We start from the raw sequence: 20628 nt of genomic DNA, 5'->3' as shown, positions 1-20628 counted from the left end.
AGACTCTCCAAAGATTTTAGCCTTTGACATTTAAAAAATATATAAAAAGAAAGGAGCTAAACTTCTAGAATTGATAAAGAGAATTCCAATTCTGGCACCACTTTTTTTTTTTTTTTTATACGAAAACCGTAAAAGGAAATGCAAAGGTACACAGACTCCAAGGTAAAATAGAATTACGACGCTTTAACATTTAGCATGTAAGTAACATGCTAAATATTATACAAACATTTTAGTAGCTAGTGCATTTATCAGCTATATTTATCAATATTTTTAATGTATCCCAGGATAGCCACAGATAGATGCAATCCAGGGGGATTCTAACACTGACTACAACAGACACTAGCCGAAACAATTGTCAGCTTGAATTAGTCTGTTATAAGCTTTTAGGACACAATTTTCCTCAATGGACAAAATAATACAACACCCATACACATATATAAAGTTGAGGGAACACAAAGCCACTTTGTGTCTTGGAACTTGGTTTCAGTAGACTAGATTTCAGGCCACTGCATGGCACACCAGGGGAGATTTGGGGTTTGATAGCAAAGCTGCCTCAAACTAGATCTCCCAGTCTCCTGGAATCAGATTTCAAGCCACTGTTCCCGAAAAAGTGGCTTCATGTTCCTGTCCTGATTATTATATGTTTCTTAGCAGATGCCCTTATCCAGGGTGACTTACAATTGTTAGAAAATACAACAGTACAAAGTATCACATTATAAAATATCACATTACAGAATATCATAATATAGATAAGAGCAGTGATGAATAAATAATATGAAAGTACAATAAGATCAAATTTAAGTAAGAACAAAATAAAGAATACAGTAAAGTATAAGTAAGAGCTAAGAGCAGTTATAACTGATCCCTGATAATCCTCTGTGTGTACGTTCTTATTACTCAAATAGTCTTACCTGGCCTTCCTCCTGCATGACCCTGAACTGCTCCTTCCAGATGGTGATCTTGGTGACCTCGTCCTTGCGCAGAGCACGCTCCTTCTTCAGCTCAGGGCTCCAGAAGGTCTTGATGCTGTTCATGGAGGAGCTGAGCTTGCTCTCCTTCACCTCCACGTCCTTGCGCAGCAGCTCGTTCTCCCGCAGCACCTCTTTCAGCTGGACCTGCAAGTCCATGATGGTGTTATCTCGGGCCTGGCGCAGGGAGTGGGGCACTGTGGAAGCCATGCTGACGGCCGGCAGGTGGTGGTCCCCGAAGGCGATGGTGTCGCTGGCTACCCCGCTGTGTGCAGGTCCTCCCGGGCCGCTGGTGGCCGTGATGTTGGGGCTGCTCCCCATGGCGGTCATGCGCACCCCGTAAGGCAGCCGGCCCCCGGAGCGGCCCAGTGTCATGGTGCTCTTGGGCTGGTCGGACCCCACGCTCTCGTGGTCGCTCAGGTACATGGGGCCTGAGGTGGCGTAGGCGGCATTCAGCGATTGGATGTTCTCCATGGACAGCGTCTTCCCACTCCCTCCGCCCACACCGCTCCCCGAGCTCCCACCCGTGCTATTGGTCCGTCGGTGGCCCAATCGCGGAGACCGCGGCAGCCTGGGGGAGCGGCCAGGGCTCTGATTGTTTCCACTCCCGTCCATCTTACCCACTGACCGGCCACTGCCGTACATGGTTGTTAAAGTAGAGCAGATTTATTTTTCGTTTAGTTTTTTTTTTTTTTTTTTCTAAAAAAAAAAAATCAAAAAGTTTGTTTTTTTCTAAAAATGATCAATGTGTGTGTGTGTTTTTTTTTATTTTAATTCAATCACGGTTATATTATAATGTTTCATATTTTATACAAGTCAACCACTGTAACAATCTTTTTTTGTTATTATAAAATTACATTGGTTGTTTTCGTTTAGTGTCAAACAAGGTAAAAAGTTTGCCAAAGTTGTTGTTTTACTGCAATAAAATAAAATGTAATAAAATACACTCTTGTTGTGAATTTATATTGTAAAAAAAAATTAAAAAATAAATAAATCAGTTGATTTTTAAATGAGTGTGTGTGTGTATTGAACAGGGCAGATGCAGCTGAACGTTGAAGACCAGTTCATAAGTAATCCATTATCTGCAATGCTGAAAATCTCAAAGGGTATCCACTGCAATGAAAGAGGAGGGAGAGAGAAAAAAAAAAAGAGAACAATTTAAATAGAAAATAAGCCACATACAGCTACATCAGAGATTGCAAAGACTGTTCCTCAGCAATGGAAATAAGACTCCTTTTGCACAGCAGTTTCACCCACTCCAGATTTTAATACAAGCTTGATTAGCCACAGTATAGGTATCAAACTCAGGTGTGTCTCATTTCCATTTCTGCAGTACCTTCTGCTCCAATGTGATTTTTGCTTTCCAACAACCACACATTGCAAATAAAATGCTTTTACACTTTAAGCTTTTACAACTTAAATGTTGCATGCGTCATCAAGCTGGTTGTCAGATTTGAGACAGATGGGGGACTAAACTAAATGAGGTATAAAATGCCAGACTATCATTCATAAAAGCGCAGTGTTACCACAGGTATGTATGATTATTACGGGTGTAACTATACCCTAACATCACAATACAATATGATATGCAACCCCACTACAGTATACTGGTTCAAGCAAGATTTTTGCCCTGTTCCTAACCCAGCAACAGAAAGTACAGCATCAGTAACATGGCTGCTGTGTAGTTACATAGGAAGGAACAAACCCCAGGAATGTGGAGTTCAACTACCTAAGACCTGGGCTGCAGGACCATGCAACCTCAGACAAGTCACCCGACATCCCTGCAGCTGTAAAGCAAGCACAAGCAAGACCCTGCAGATGTTGCACATCAGTTTGACATTCCAGAGAAATAATACTCATAATTACTACTGGGAGTATTTGAATATTTGAACAAACACAGCTAGAAACGTATTCAGTGGCAAAAATAACCATGATAACATACAAAGGAAACTAATGTCTAAATGACTTCTGAAATAAATAACTTCACACATTCTACTGTGCAAAAGAGTATTTCTCAACTTTTTTTCCAGCAGGTAATTAGAAAGGGTACTGAGTTTATTATTCTTGGGCATTTTATTTATTTATTTTATTGTAATATACAAATAATTTTACTTTGTTTTCCAGCTTATTCAAAATTAAGCAGAATTTTAAAATTTGAAAGAATATTCAAAACACGAAAAAAAAAATCTACGATCTTACCAACTACACAAAATAAAATGCATAATAATTATAATAATTGAATTATGGTCAGTCTTTCAAAGAAGCAGGTGTTGAGGTGTTCAATACAGGTCAACGGGTCTGGACAAGCTAAATGACCCATTCACTGGTAAATGTGTAGTAACTACTGGAAGTCTTTAGTTTTTTCTCCCATCTACTAATGGGAACAAGACATTGGGTAATATTGTTAAGATATCACATTATTTTTATGATTTCCATCACACGAGAGTAGATGTTAAAACTTCATGCTGATTTGAACTCGGCTCTCGCCAAGATAAGCACCAACTAAGACGTAGCTTTACAGTAAACTAATGTGATCCATATGTGTCTCCATCCATTTGCGCTTCCTTCCATATGATGATGTAGATATCCTTCTGTCTGGTGTTGATGGCTGAAGTGTAATGCTGGCTCCAGGGATCAGCTTATTGCCTCCCTAGCGCATCAGCACACACAACAGCTGCAGTTGGGTTTTTACTGGAGCAATCTAGGTAAAGTACCTTGCTCAAGGGTCCAGCAGCAGTGTCCCCCACCTGGGATTGAACCCACGACCCTCCGGTCAAGAGTCCAGAGCCCTAACTACTACTCCATACTGCTGCCCTATATATATTATATTTGAACACTCAAAAATGTTATTACAGTACACGCAGTAGCAGTAATGTCCAGGTATAACCTGTATATTCATTCTAATTATAAATTTACCATTATGTAAGCAAGGATTTAATTGTAGATTAGGCGTCTCCAATCCAGGTGGTGATATAGGTGTCAACATCATCAGTGGCTAAAGATATGTAACACATGCTAATCTTGACCCAAAAACAACACTGAATCATACAGAATGCTGGTTTGTAGAGGGACTGGATTAGACAGGTGTTTTACTGAACTTGGAGTGGTTTATGCAGCTATAGGGCAGTTTTAAAAACCCAAAACTGGGCGCAAGACTAGTATGAGTTTCTAACCCTGCACCAGAACCCCAATATAAAATGTATAGCCCTTTAAGTACAGTGGGGTGTTTGTTTTCTGTTTTTCATTGTTGCAGCATTTTCTTTTTACATACAATTTTTCTCCCTCCTCCTCCTCAGTCAAAATCTGGAGGTCACTTTAATCTACTGCTTCTGTCTGCTGGTTTGTACAGCTGTTCTGAGATCTGCTGCTTCTGCCTGTTGGCTGTTCGAGGCAAAGCGGGTGAACACGTTGTTTATTAACTACAGGTGGCACGAGCAGTCTTATTATCTTACATCAGACGTGCGAGAACTGTTAATAATAGGGTTGTAAAGGCTATCGCTGATACAGCCTTTACAATTTACTACTAATAATAATGTAAGGCTTTTGAAACCCTTGTCTACATATTGCCCTGGCCTTGTACGGAGTAACTGGCTTTTCACATGCAGCTGTGACAATAACACTTTTGTTATGAATAAGTTGTTTCTGCTTAATAAGCTGTTTGAGCCTATGTACAAACCATAATTAAACTGGTTCTACAACTACTTACTTTTGTTAAAAGTTACATGCTATAAAACTTTAGGTAAAGTGTCACGCAACGCCTATTAACACATTATACAAATGGAACACTACGTTTTTCCAGTTAAATTGCACAAGTCTGGAGGCTCCCGAGTGACGCATCCAGTAAAGGCGTTCCGCGTGGAGTGCAGGATGTGCCCTATAGCCTGGAGATCGCAGGTTCGAATCCAGGCTACGTCATTGCCAACCGTGACCGGAAGTTCCCAGGAGGCGGCGCCCAATTGGCTGAGCGCTGCCTGGGTAGGGAGGGATTAGGTCGGCAGGGCAATCCACGGTTCACCGTGCACCACCGACTGCTGTGGCTGATATGGCGCCTGTGGGTCTGCAGTGAAGCCATTCAGATCTGTGTTGTCCTCCGGCACTATAGGTCTGGTGGCTTCGGTGTGAATCTGCAGTGCGAAAAAAGATGGCTTGGCAGGAGCACGTTTCGGAGGACATGTGTGCATGCCGCCGTTTCCCGAGTCACCAGTGGGTTACAGTGGTGAACCGGGATTAATAACACAATTGGAGATTCCAAATTGGGGAGAAAAATGGGGTAAAATCATTGGCAACGACTAAATTAAAAAAAAAATTTTAAAAAATGCACAAGTTTCATCAGCCATTTGTTCCTTTCTATTATGAAACCCCTTGCTTATGTGTCCTATAAATGGTAAAGAAATCATTGAAACTGTCTGTAAACATTGTGTGATTTTCCAGTTTAATGTAAGCTCAGAATCAACACAGGGTTAATGAACTTAAAAGTAAGCTCTACGTCAGCAGTTTGCAATCACCAGCCTTGTAGTTTGGCCTTGTGATGCGTACATATAGAGCTTTGTTGCCTGTGAGAATTAAATGTAACTTCTTGTTATCTGGGTTTCTGCTGACCATGGTGAAGCGAAGAAGAAACACAGATGCTAGGGAAATAAGACCAAATTTGGTCAAAGAAATTACAAAAGCTAGCTGTATAGCTGTAATTTCTTAAGTAAGTAATTTCTTTGCTCAGCTCAGAAACATCTACACTGATGCCAGCTCAGAAACGAACATCTCTGTGCCATGCCGGCTCAGAAAACAAAACATCTCTGATGCCATGAACGCTCAGAAGAAAATAACGAAGATGAAGACATAGGCCCAATACCAGCTCCTGCAAGGGAGCCGGCTCTTTTGTACAGCGGTGTCGGCGCTATGCTTTAGTGCAGTGCGGGAAGTCCCGGGTTCGCGTCCCACCTGCGCCTGTGAGAAACCCCAGCCTGCGGGGACCGAGATCGTTACAATATTGTCATCTCAAAAAATGTTAAGTACACAAAGCCAGATTTTTAAAGTAAACAGATTAGCTATGTGTTCTCATTTATCGTGGTAAAACACATAATCAGAACGATTAAACAAACATCCATTTTTTAAATATAAATTGCTCTGCTATTATCTGTTTCAGTTTTGTACTCATAAAACGCCATTACAGGAGCATCGTCTCACCAGTCTATCCTTCTATCACCAAGTAATAAAGTGAAATAGTCGTATGTCTTTGTGTTATGTAGGCTTTCACTTAAATCCAAGCCACTGTCACAGTTTACAAAAGCTTCCTTATTTTGAAAACTAAACGCTGACAGGTATGTGAACCCACTTTCACAGTCAGCTATGCTCACTGGAAGAGTTTCCACTGCGAGTATTTTTTGGTTTAGCTTTCCTGCACCGAATCAAGCTAATGTACGGAACGACCACCCCTGATGTTACCATGGTGACCACTCCCAAGTCACGTGAACGGGACCTAAATGACTTCTTACACATAAATATTAGTAACCGGACAACAAAGAAGCAGCCGGGAGGTGGGCAAGGAATTAAAATACAAAGTTACACGGTTTGTATGTGTGTGTTATTTGTTTTATTGATAGTTAAGTTTAAATAAAATCAATCCACTGGCTCCCGATCACCGCTCGCATCCAGTTCAAGACTTGTTCTCGCCTACAGATGCCTTGACCAGACTGCACCCAGCTACCTCCAGACCCTCATCTCTCCCTACACCCCCACTCGACCTCTCCGCTCCTCCTGCACTAGAAGACTGGCTCTACCTCCTCTACGCTCCCCTGCCTCCAGAGTCGGCTCCTTCTCCACCCTCACCCCGCAGTGGTGGAATGACCTTCCTACAGATGTCAGGACTACCCAGTCCCTGACCACCTTCCGGCGCCTCCTCAAGACTCACCTCTTCAGACAAAACCTGTAGGAACTCCTCTTTTTTTTTCCCTCTGGGCACTTATCGCTCTTCCTTAAATGCGCTTTACTTGCTCGTATCTGCCCCCTATTTTACTGCATTTAATCCTGTACTTTAGAACACTGTAATCTGTCAAGTGTTATTTAATCTGTAGTATTTTGTATTTAATTATATCCTGATGTAACTATCACTGACACTTATCTGCTCCGTTATTGAATCGTATTTTGTCATATATACTAATAATAATAATAATAATGTTATATTTTAATAAGTAGTACATACATATATATATATATATATATATATATATATATATATATATATATATATATATATATAACATTACACAGTCAAACCTATATTAAGAGACCACTCAAGGGACTGTCTAATAGTGGTCTCTTAACACAGGTGGTCTCTTAAAAGAGGGCCCATAACTTATGAATGTTCTATTTGTCTCTGACATGCTTTCCTGTAATGATGTATGTCTTACATACACTGTAAAAGCCAGAAGATGTAATATGAACAAAAGGAAGTATGTCATTTAATAACATTCATTCAGATGATGTATTTACAAAAAATATTTCGTGAAAGTAATGAATGCTTGCCTGTCTCAGGTCACACAAAATGTTTTAAATCCTTTGTAAATTTCAATGCCTGTGTCTGCCTTTCAGGTACGTGTTGATTCATTGCATCCTGAAACCAACGCCAGCACAAGCATAAGATCTTTTTCGATTACTGTGCACATTGTTTTCATACTCTTAAGTATGGCTTGAATTTTTCGGTGTTTATTTTCCTTTTAACTGTTTGTCTTTAAGTCTTAAGCTGCTACATCCTAATTATAAGAACATTCTGTTAAATTAGCGGGAAAGAACAACACAACACGAAACGGACACATTGGAAGCTACCAAGTTCCCAGGCAAGTGCGAGAACGAAAGGCAAGTTAAAGTAGCGTCTGGGGGAAGTGATTAATGTCATTGCTTGCTCGTGTTCAAATAATGAAGGTGAAACAGAATCAGCAAGTCAATCAGGACATCAAGGTAAAAAGAAGCGACTTTGTTTAGTAATTAACAGTTTAATTAAGATATTGGATCGGCTCAAAACACGGTCACGTGAACAAAAATAAAAACCTAAAACTTCAAGCCCTAATTCTTTCTGTTTCAGAATGCTATATTTGCATCTTTCTTGTGCCAAATTTTTCTGCAGTTTTTCTGGCACTTACTGTCTTCACAAGTTTAATTCTGTCATCTAGGGAGGACCTTTTGTTTCTCCACGTTCTCTCTTCCTTTACAAGAGAGCACTGTTGTTTTATTGATCACAGATAAAACTAAAATGGTTACCGTATTCCTTTGACTTTTAGGACGTACCATTTAAAACCATATTTGTCTTATAACAATAGCCCTGTGTAACGGTGTTTAATACAGGTTTGAGTCCGTTGCTGGGTAAGAGAATTGTGTTCGCTGGTTGCGTTAGACAGGTGGTCGCTTAATACAGTTAAATAAAAGCAAAAATATCATTGGGAGTAATTTAAAGTGGTCACTTAGACCAGGTGGTCGCATGAGCAGGTTTGAATGTGTGTATGTGTGTGTAATATATATTGTAGCGTTCTCGGTTCCCGCAGGCAGGCGCATCACACAGGGCGAGGAAATCCACACACAGGCGGAGGGCGGACGCGAACCCGGGTCCTCTCGCACTGAAGCATAGCGCCGATACCGCTGTACAAGGAGCGTATATCGGGCTTATGTCTCTGTGTGTGATTACGTCACCTACCAGCCCTACTGCTGCCTTCCCCCGTGCACGCTACAATATATTGATGTTACGAGCATGATCAGCAGTTTACTCAAAGCCTCCACTAGTGTTTTCCACTATTATAACAACTTTGACTTATTAATACAGCTTTGGGTGAGAAGAAACCAAGCTTGTCATTTAGCAATCTTTAATTCACATTGATCAGAATCTTCAAAAACTTGTGATCACAACAACTCAAAGTAAACTATACTTTATGAAGTGTTGTAGTAGCTGATCCATCACATTTACCAACTGCTTCTCAACAGGGGGGCACGAGAAGCGTCCAAAATAAATTAAAAAACATATATATCACGTTCTGTAGATGGCGCGGGTTGATTCTATGGTAGTATTAGAGCAGCTTGATTCTATGGTAGTATAACCCCCCCAAATGTGTAAAATGTCTAATCTTTTGCAGTCCATTTATTAAGTGGGTGTCAGGCGCGTCAGGTCCAATTTATTTTCACACGCACAGTTAATTTTAGACGTGCTGTTTAAAAGTATTTTTTTTCCCCCATAGTCAAACGGGTTTAAAAGGCCCTGCATATGAACAAAGCATTCACTAGGCATCTCCAGCCCCGCCCCACCCTTTCGTTTGCTATAGCTTTCACATATGCTAAGAAATAAATAATAATAATAAAAAAAAAATAATAATAATAATAATAATAATAATAATAATCGTACATACCGATCAATCATCTCCTGATCACTCGTTTTATCACCAAACGCCTCAATAATGCGATCCAAGTCATTATTTTATTACTATAACATCTGAAAAAAGCTCTGCAAATGTCCGTGATATTCTCTGAGCGCTGATGCAGTCACAGCCAGCTTGTTTCCTTATGGCCTCCATTATCAGATGCCAGGGGCAAGTATGACTATTCATGAGATACGCCCTTTTTTTTTTTTTTTTCAGCTTGTCTCGGCTCCAGTCGCTCCCACTCGGCCATTGAATGGTTTTCTCGTCTTTTTCCAGAGAAAAAACGACTAGAAACCCGTTTTTTGCGTCTTTTTGATGATGTCGGGCAGGGTCCGACATTGGACCGGATAGGAATAATTGCAATGTCGGACCAGGTCCGACATAGGACCGCAAAGGGCTAAGACCCAACAGATCATGTGAAACAGGGCGGTGCCTGTGCGTTTATTTTCATTTACAAAAACAAATGAAATTGCAACCAGGTGTACCTAATTAAATTGAGCCAGGTGATCTTAATCCTGGCTCCATGAAACACTGATACAATTAAACACAAACCAATTAAGCTTTTTATAGGGATTCTTAACTTATCATCATCTTGTCAACCTTCACAGGATATAAACTACGTGTGATTCTTGGACCCACATACCTCCCTCCTATCACACTACCATACACTCTGCCACAGGCTTGCTCTAAACAAGATTATTGGTTTGTAGTGTATGAAACATTTTTGTTCTATTACTGTTCAATAAACATTGCCTACTTTGTCTACATCAGTCTTTTTTCCCGTATCTTTTACAGTACATTCACAAATACACCGGTATGTCCTACTGCTGATTAGCTTAGATTAGTTATCGTACAATGAAAATGATTATGCTATGTACAGATTACTGGGTTGAGAATTGGCCCGGGCTAATGTTCACCCTCAGAAGAGTACTTGGGTGAGGATTAGTCTAGGACAGAACTCACCCGGGGTGAAAGTTAGCCTGTAACACCGGTAATGCTGCTGACAGTGCCGAGCCACTGAATACCCAGTGCCAAGAGGCTTATGCGAGTGTGTGCTGGCAATGTGATTTAATTACACTACCTTTTCAGAAAATACAAATACATAAAATGTGGTTATGTGGATATGTTATTTCATCGTAATTAAACCTCATGCATATGTATGAGCGTGTGTATGTATCAATCAATATATAATAACCCTAACACTGATATTATTGAAAACCACGAACCAAATTTGAACAGATTGTGACTCGTTTGTATCCCATAGCATAAAACAAGGCAGACAAAAAGTTTATGAATTTAAGATGCACCCTCAAAATGAGCCTGTGCCAGCTGTGAGGTGGAAAGGGGAGACAGGAGAATGGAGCAAGATGACAGTATAAACTAAACATCACTTGCCGCTTTTACCAGCTCACACTGCTTATTCGGGAATAAAAAAAATTAAATTAAATAAAAACCTACCTACCTACCCTATTTTCTTTTCCAGTGTAACCAGAACCACACATATTTTTTAATTTGGCCTAAGCTAGCTGTACAAAGTAATTTCTTTGCTCAGCTCACAAACATCTAAACTGATGCCAGCTCCGAACACCATCAACTGAGGCCTGTGCATGAGATCACTGATGCATCACATTTGCTTTGCTCCGGTTTGTGTTTTGATTCCTGAAAAAACTCATTTTGATTGACTATCTGAAGAAGACTAATTATTTTATGAAGAAAATGAATCTTACAACAATAAACTCATTATGTTCCCTTGTTTCCTTCTGTGGTCTGTTTTATTGTTCTACAGCACTATAATTTTAATGCTAAAACTACATTTGATGGATATGTATCTTGGTTCTGCACCAAGAGAGAGGCAGAAATTGATTGGCTAAGAATTTCCTGTTGCTGTTTGGGTGACGTCCAGCATCTTATCAGCCTGTTCACTTCCTCACTGCCTGAACACTATGCAAGAATATTCCTGATTGAAAATGGACCAATGGATATTGAACTCACTGTAGCAATAAGGTCACTTACTCGGACGTCAGTGGTCAATGAATTACCATTCTCCATGGCATTCCTGGATTTAAAAAAATGAAATAGTTATTACTGTCACCATAGCAGAATTTAAACTGGACACATTCTGCCAATACTCCTGGGATGTGCGCTCAGAAGCGACCAAGAAATATACAAAGGCTCCATCTGTAAATGACACACACAGCAGTAGAGAAGGGGGTAGTTGGGTAGTTGTGGATCATCTTCGAAGCAAGCTACATATTCTACATATAAATACACAGCCTGGGTCCCTTGATCACGCCAGAAAGCCAAACAGGCTGTAGTTTAAAAGGCATTGGAGCTGATTAAGTCTATCCAAAAATGCTGTAGCCTGATATCAATGGATACATTCAAGAATATTACATACAATGTAAGAATGGTTTGAGGAGAATGACCATGACAGAGACCTCAGGCATCCTCCAAGACCATCACAGTCCACAGATCTCAATCCAGTGGAGCACGTTTGGGTTGAACTTGAGCGACACATTTGTCATCATGATCTTTTGCCTACCTCTCTGCATCCATACTGTACACTTTTGTGTAAAATAACAATGACTGAATGGGTCCACATCCCACAAGACACCTTCCCGCACCTTGTAGAGTCTATGCCACCTCATGTCAAGGCTGTGATTGTCAAATAGTGGCCAATATTAAGTATAGCATGATGGAAATAAAGATGGCCATTGCTTAGCAGCTTGATCCATTCCTGGTTTTACTAGTTTAATAACACACACCTAAACTTGTTACCTATGCACTGTGGCTAATCAAGCTCGTAGTAAAACCTGGAAAGGGTGAAACTGCTATGCAATAGGAGTCTTATTTCCATCCCTGTATAGGTCATAATAAAATTGCCAGACAGTGTATGTATGATTTCTCCTGGATGTGTCAAACATAATCAAGTACGCTGCTACTATGAATGGATTATGTATTGATGTCTTCTCAGAATTCTAATAAACTATTTCAAGATCTATAAAAACAGTTTTACTTCTTTTACCCCCCAAATTGCCTTTTTTAAAATTCTTTCTAAAGCAGCCAGTAAACAAGCTTTTGATTTCTAGATAGATTACAGACAGAGGAGAAGGGATACCTTTTATTGGACTAACTAAACAAGAATCACAAGGTATCGCCTCTCCTTCTCTGTCTTTCATCTCATCATCTAACTAACATGGCTACCATTTCACCTATCAAACATCTAGATTAAGTATATCAATTTTATACCACGGTTGAAGAAAAAAACAATATTCTGCATAATCAAAAGCAATTAATCTAAAGGTAAAATTACAAACAACTGTACATAAAAAGCCATCTGTACCATTAAAAATGTAAACCTAACACTCAGTGGTGTTTTCACAAGGCACCACAATTACCAGCACACTAATGCTTTATGAATATTACACTTTGAAGCAATACAAGAAGCAGGAATGTTCAGAGAAGTTCTTACATGACCTGTTAATTCCAATTTCAAGACAGGGTTAATTATTTATTTTCTGAACACTTTAGAAGGAGGATGGAGGGAAACAGAACAAATTGAAAAAGATATGGAAAACAATGAATAGTGCAATAATGTTGAAATAATGTTGCTACTGCAGTACTCAATATTACAGTGCTATCCTGTTATAATGCGGTTGTCAGGATCCATAATTAGGAGACCTCGTTATTTGTGTTTCGCCTTATAACGTATATTGGCATTTTTGTTCCCGAAATGATTTACAATGCCCACAAGCCAAATTAATATCGTAGCATACAATGGAAAATTAAGGAAGGAGACACACACAATTTGCTGGTACTCAAATCTACGGTTTATTGGGACGATTATTCCGAGCCCCTGTTAGTCTGGGCCATATCAAAAACAACAGCTTGTCTCACCACAAGGCCTTCAAATGCTCATCAATAACCCATGAATGCTTGTTTCAGAACTTTAAGAATCAATTTTTAAAGATGGCAACAAAGAAGAGGTCAACAGTACCTCTGTAGCTCCATGACAAACCACTTGCATATAAAGATTATACACATTTTATGGTTTTAGTTTTATGGATTTATTTATTTATACATGTTTTATGGTTTCTCTTGGTTTAAACTCAATCTATTTGCTAATATTGTACAATACAAACCAAAACAACATAAATGCGTGTTGTTTTTTGTACATTTATTAAACTGTGACGGAAACAAAGTCAATTATTTTACCATGTCCTTCAAATCCTCATCTATAAGCCCACCAAAGGTCAGTTTGTTAACTCGTGTCCCGCAAGGGGTTTCAGCCCTTCAAAGATGGGGCCATTTTCAATACTTTCATCCTGAAGCCTTTTTGTGGGGTCATTAAATCAGACAGTGAAGTAGGTAGACAGTAGCAGAGCTGCATATAGAAAGTCAGTTAAATTACGAGCAGCACACCTAAGCAATTTGAAAGTGATACCTCTTCTGCTTTAGAAGGAACATGCACTTAAAAATCACTCAGGAATTTGACAATTGGACAAGTTGACAATTTTAAGGATACCAGCATCACAGAAATACTAAAGCGGTGGTACCTATGTACCTATGCATGAATTCTACAGACGACCTCCCTGTCTATCTGTACAGAAGCATTCACAGGGCTACTGACGTTCTATAAACATAATTTTTAGATCCTCAAAACGCGTTTCAAGTATGACTACCTCCACTCCCCCGAAAGGGGGTGTATCAGCAAATCTTCATCATTGAGCTTAAATATGTGGCCTGGTTTCATACCTAATTTGTATCTTCCACTACACAAAATAAAAGCAAAATCTAAATCTTAAGGTGGGAAGCTCTGGTTGAGTTGATGCGGAATGACCCTCCACACAAAGGGATATGGAAGCATACTGTAAAAGCAATAGCCTTAAACAATGGTTTTAAAATCCTTTTTTTTTTACTGTCAATTAGAGTTAGAAGTATTATCCAAGATCTTTTGGTTCATTGCATGCATTTCACACTTCAGTTTGGACACAGATATTTCAAAGACAACACTAACAGCTAGTTGCTACTGCTTCCTGGTCCTAATCACTTACATGTGGTGTAACTCAAACCCAATTGCTCCAAACAGACTACATGACATGCAGCACAGGCACCAGCATGAAAAAGGTTGTTGTTGTATTTGAAATACCTGAATATACTGAATTTATGTTTATAAAAAAATACAAAGAAAGGATTCTGAGCACAGAGCTAATACTGTTAATAAAAGCGAATACAAGATAATAGATTTAAAAGAACAGGATGACACTCCTTTAGATAACAAAAAGCTAACTACACTTGCTGTACAATTCTAAGACATTTATCAATCTCAAGTACATTTACAAAAAAAAAAAAAAATGCTTCAACAATAAATCAGCAATGTACAGATGTGTACATGATCATATTCCTATCATTGCCTGTGAGAGAATTGTCTGAATGAGACAATTAGTATGTACCCTTTACATGTATAGGACCCACCTATTTAGAATACTGCAGCCAGCAGCAGTGATTTAACTTGGTTTATTATTCCACCCATTTCTAATATTTTACTATTTACCAGGAGTTCATTCTAAACGTGTGTGTGCTATCCTATAACCGATAGTAACACTGCAGCAAACAAACCTACAGTACAAAAACTGTACTGTACCAAACACAACATAGCCCACAATCTGACATTACAAAATCGCAATGTAAACTGACTGATTCCATTTGAATGAAACGCCTAATGGATATCTACCCCCGGTAATAAAGTATTTAAAAAAACAAAACAAACAATAAATAAATACAAATAAATCAATGTTGTTTAATATTGACATAGCACAACATAGTTGACAACAAAGGTATATACAAAGTTATCTATGTTCTTAGCCTTATTACTGAAATTATATTTTTTAATTTGTAAGCACGGCAACATACCCTCGCCAAGCCAGAGGAAAAGTATTTTTCATTTATTTGTCCTACAGCCAAATGCAACGGTTTGAACCAACCACTGCAAACCTAGTTATCACAAACAACCCGATATAATAATAATAATAATAATAATAATAATAATAATAATAATAATAATAATAATAATAATAAACAAATATTAATTTGTCTTATTTACAGTGAATATGTTCGTATTGTGGCAACGTCAAAGAGTTTAGGGTTGTCACCCCAAACGAAAACAATTAAAATATTGTGTGTATTCTATATTACCACATCATTAGAAGCATCAGACTACTTTACGTACAAATGCAACTCTTTATCGATATTTTTAAAACATTTCTGAGGAATTCATTGTTTTTGCAGTTGCAAATCCCATAGCAAAAGTGCTTCATTTCATGGAAAGTACAAATAAAACGATTTTGAAAAAAATATATAGAAGAAGTATGTTTTTGCACATCAAAATACATCTCTCATACTTAAGTCTTGATGAAGTGAAAATATAAAATAATGCATTTAGTACCAAAGCAGTAACTACAGTAGGTAATGATTATATCACACACACAGACATATATATAATGTTCCAGTTCGTGCGTGTTTTTAAGCCAATTGCATATTCCCCCCCACACCTAGGCAAAGCACGACAGAGAGGAGACCCCAGCTCTTCTGTTCTATCTGCTCAAGCCAGTCTCAGCCATTCACCACAGTAAAACGACTGATTTATATAATTATATATATTTACTTTCATACCGGAATAACTATAAATTGAATCGATGTCATTGCGGAGCCATACGTAAGTTAGTATACACTAAATACATACTCCCCCCTTGCTTGCCACATATAACAGTTTACTAGCTAATAGGAACCCATGAAATAACAATACAATTAACTACTTTAGCTTACCTTCCAGGATGAGCCTCGTCAAATCCCGCTTACAACGTTGCTAGTCACCCAGATTTGCTAGGGGACCGTTAATAATTCCAATTATATCCGGTAAGTGGAAGTGGTCTGCTTCATTCCCGTTTCTTATTTTTTCCGCTCTTGCCAGCACCACCAGCTCCACTTTCCCAGGCGCTTCAATGACGTAAGCGCCAAATGCGCGTTCACGACACTGGCATTCATCGCCGCCGCCGCGCAGAGAGGCGCCATGATGGGAAGGTCGTTTTTTAACTATAACTGCGGAGGAATGCAACGCTGATGGAATTGGTTCGGAAACATGAAGTTAAAATGGATCAAAAGCATGTGATCTGTATCGTACTGCCAGAAGTTAGTGTTGTACTGGACGACAGCTGCAATGGAACTTGAGTAACAGAATCATAGAACACAGCTGTGTATTCCAAATGTGAATATTAGAAAGTGTGTGGTCTGTATTATTGATACTGTTTAAGGGTAATACAATATGGCAGTCAAACAGTGGCACTTGACTGAGAGAATCAGTGAGTGCAGCTCTGTACCAAATCTGAATTCACTATCTCAAAGAGATCTCTGCCAGAGAGGTCTCTACCATGCTGAAACTTAAATCTCCAGATTTAGCATGCAGTGTTTGTATAACCCTCCAAATATAACGGCACTGCAATAAATGGTCTCTGACATATGAAGCTTTGAGGGGTCAGTGGCTGCAGTTCATCCAGAAGTCACACAGTCAGATTACCACAATACGACACCCGTACTAGGTTTGAGGTCAAAAGGTACTGGTACATATCGCATGTCTCCATAATGTTGAAAATATTGAAATGGTTTTATCAGACCTGGGCAGTTGAACATTTAGAGTATAACATTTCAAAATGTTTCTCCTAGATGGCATTAAACAAAATTATATATTTTTTCCTACTGTATATGTAATTGCCCCAATGCAAAAAAATATTATAAAAAACAATGTCATAGAAAGACTACATGTGGGAAGATGAATTCATGCTTACGAATAATTATTATTATTTGTTTATTTAGCAGATGCCTTTATCTAAGGCGACTTACAGAGGCTAGGGTGTCTGAACTATACATCAGCTGCAGAGTCACTTACAGCACACATCTCACCTGAAAGGCAGAGCACAAGGAGGTTAAGTGACTTGCTCAGGGTCACACAATGAGTCAATCAGTGGCTGAGCCAGTATTTCAACTGAGGACCTCCTGGTTACAAGCCCTTTTCTTTAACCACTGGACCACACAGCCTAATAATATTACAGTAGCTTCAAATACAGGATGATGAAACTGTGTAATTTTGTTGAGTTCCATCTTGTGTATCAAATATAAATGGCAGGCAATCACCCTGAGTTTTTCTGCAGCGCCATTTAGTGTATGAGGTGTACACTGCAGGCAAATCATCCTACATTTTTTGCATCGCCATCTAGAGTTTAAGATGTACATTGCAGGCAATCATTCCACAACTGCAAGCGTCCGAGCAGTAATGTACCTGTCTACAACAAAAAGGGACTGAACTTCCATATTATCGCTGTAGTTTTAATATACAGTGCTATACTTAACTGGGGAAGGGTGAGGACTTTACAAAATCACATTTTGCATTTTATAACATGTTCGTTTGTTACTGTGAAGAGCGTGCCAGTGTGGCTTCTTTCGTTTGACTCACATGCCTGCTCTACAATGGAATCAAACAAATGTTATAATTACTCTATCAGGATCATGTTCATTGAAAATGTATATGTATTTGTATATGTATATGTATTTTGTATATATTTAAGTTCACATAATATGAATACTTGAATTATAAAAACTGTTCAAACAACAGTCTGTAAAAAGTTCTTAAAGTTTTGTGAACAGGGACCACTGTGTTACAATAATGTGGGCCATAGTTTCAAAGCGTTTACTCCAATCTTTAATTAACTCCTACATTTTAAAAGAAAATCAAATCATCTTAATGCTACCAGATGAGAAACAAACCACTTTAGGGTGCTTGGCAGACCTTGCATTATATTATCTAGCTGTTTGGTTTTGTCATATTAACAGCTGTTTTTCTCCATCTAAAAAACTGGAGTTCATTAAACTGATGTAAACGCTTTGAAAATGTGTCCCAATGTTCTTTTTAGGGTCTGTAGTCAAACTGTGAACAGTTTAGAGTTTTAGACCCAAATAGGCACATTTTCTTTGTTTTGACTCGGTACTAATAAAACTAATTATTGGATAGGACAAATAACATGACAACGAACGTGCTTGCATATATTGCCTTTATTAAAGTATGCCAAATGCCCTTGTGTAACCGAGTTTTGGGACTGTATTAAAATAATAATATATTATCATATATAAGCATTTCATTTCTATAAGCATATTTATCAAACGTTTTAATAGTTTCACAAATCAATGGATTGTGCATGTCCAATAAATAACTAAAATCGCTTTTGTTCAAAACTATTATATATATATATATATATATATATATATATATATATATATATATATATATATATATATAGCGTTTAAATCTAAAAAAATATGTTAATATGGTAAATGTCAAACTAGGTTAGCAATACTAAAATCGGAAGAAAAAACAACATTTTTTGCCAGGGAAAATTTGTCTTGAAATGCTTCTACGCAGTAAACTTAAGGTTTTTTTTTTTTTTTTTGGTTTTTTTTTTAAACATCTGAATGACCTGTTCCTATCCAGTTTTAAATAACTTTAGCATAACAGAGGCAGAAGTGTTTAAAGGGACGAGGAGCTCTTAAAATAAACAAATCCCCTGGGCCGGATGAGATCCTCCCAATAGTACTCAAAGAAATGAAAGAAGTTATTTACAAACCGCTAACCAAGATCATGCAACAGTCTCTTGACACAGGGGTTGTACCGACAGACTGAAAAATTGCAAACGTAATACCGATCCACACAAAGGGAGACAAAACCGAACCAGGTAACTACAGACCAATAAGCCTGACTTCTATTATATGTAAACTTATGGAAACTATAATAAGATCCAAAATGGAAAATTACCTATATGGGAACAATATCCTGGGAGACAGTCAGCATGGTTTTAGGGAAGGGAGATCGTGTCTAACTAACCTGCTTGATTTTCTTGAGGATGCAACATCGACAATGGATAATTGCAAAGCATAAAACATGGTTTATTTAGATTTCCAGAAAGCTTTTGACAAAGTCCCGCATAAAATATTAATTCTCAAACTGAACGTAGTAAGGATTCAAGGAAATGCATTCACATGGATTAAGAAGTGGTTAACATGTAGAAAACAGAAAGTACTGATTAGAGGAGAAACCTCAAAATGGAGTGAGGTAACCAGTGGTGTACCACAGGGATCAGTATTAGGTCCTCTGCTATTCCTAATCTACATTAATGATTTAGATTCTGGTATAGTAAGCAAACTTGTTAAATTTGCAGACGACACAAAAATAGGTGGAGTGGCAAACACTGTTGCAGCAGCAAAGGTCATTTAAAATGATCTAGACAGCATTCAAAATTGGGCAGACACATGGCAAATGACATTTAATAGAGAAAAGTGTAAAGTACTGCACGCAGGCAATAAAAATGTGCATTATAAATACCATATGGGAGATACTGAAATTGAAGAAGGAATCTATGAAAAAGACCTAGGAGTTTATGTTGACTCAGAAATGTCTTCATCTAGACAATGTGGGGAAGCTATGAAAAAGGCTAACAAGATGCTTGGATATATTGTGAGAAGTGATGAATTTAAATCAAGGGAAGTAATGTTATAACTTTACAATGCATTAGTAAGACCTCACCTAGAATATTGTGTTCAGTTCTGGTCACCTCGTTACAAAAAGGATTTTGCTGCTCTAGAAAGAGTGCAAAGAAGAGCAACCAGAATTATCCCGGGTTTAAAAGGCATGTCATATAAGAATATGAAGAATTGAATCTATTCAGTCTTGAACAAAGAAGACTACGCGGTGATCTGATTCAAGCATTCAAAATTCTAAAAGGTATTGACAATGTCGACCCAGGGGACTTTTTTGACCTGAAAACAGAAACAAGGACCAGGGGTCACAAATGGAGATTAGATAAAGGGGCATTCAGAAAAGATGTTGTTGAAGATGACACCCTGGGATCCTTCAAGAAGCTGCTTGATGAGATTCTGGGATCAATAAGCTACTAACAACCAAACAAGCAAGATGGGCTGAATGGCCTCCTCTCGTTTGTAAACTTTCTTACGTTCTTATCTTCTTAAGTACACACTTGACCACACTGTAGACTCAGAAATAATTTTATGAATTGCACTACACAATGTTTTTCTAATCCGCCAATACCTTAGCGACTGGTGTTTTTTGTTTTTTACTTTACTAGATTGCTGCATTTAAATGCTACGTTCTTGTATTAACAAAGCAGTATCACTTATTTGCTAATTTACAAAAAAAGTAT

General features: G+C 38.3%; 1 protein-coding gene across 10 annotated transcripts in view; it reads right to left on the bottom strand.

Annotated features, from left to right (window-relative positions):
• Window positions 1-16413, bottom strand: part of LOC117414964 (ELKS/Rab6-interacting/CAST family member 1) — a 374494-nt gene extending 358081 nt beyond the window's left edge. For all 10 annotated transcript variants that reach the window (XM_059026821.1, XM_059026823.1, XM_059026822.1 and 7 more), the window contains exons 1-2: window positions 16193-16413; window positions 912-2081 (exon numbers count right to left, since the gene is read on the bottom strand). In XM_059026821.1, the coding sequence (XP_058882804.1) occupies window positions 912-1613 (702 nt within the window). In that variant the 5' untranslated portion in view covers window positions 1614-2081; window positions 16193-16413. The remainder of the gene's footprint in view (window positions 1-911; window positions 2082-16192) is intronic.
• Window positions 16414-20628: the final 4215 nt, after the last annotated feature.

The sequence above is a fragment of the Acipenser ruthenus genome, chromosome 7 (assembly GCF_902713425.1).
Source record: "Acipenser ruthenus chromosome 7, fAciRut3.2 maternal haplotype, whole genome shotgun sequence".
NCBI lineage: Eukaryota > Metazoa > Chordata > Actinopteri > Acipenseriformes > Acipenseridae > Acipenser > Acipenser ruthenus.
The sequence above is the reverse complement of the archived record's forward strand: the minus strand, read 5'-3'. Positions and strand labels throughout refer to the sequence as shown.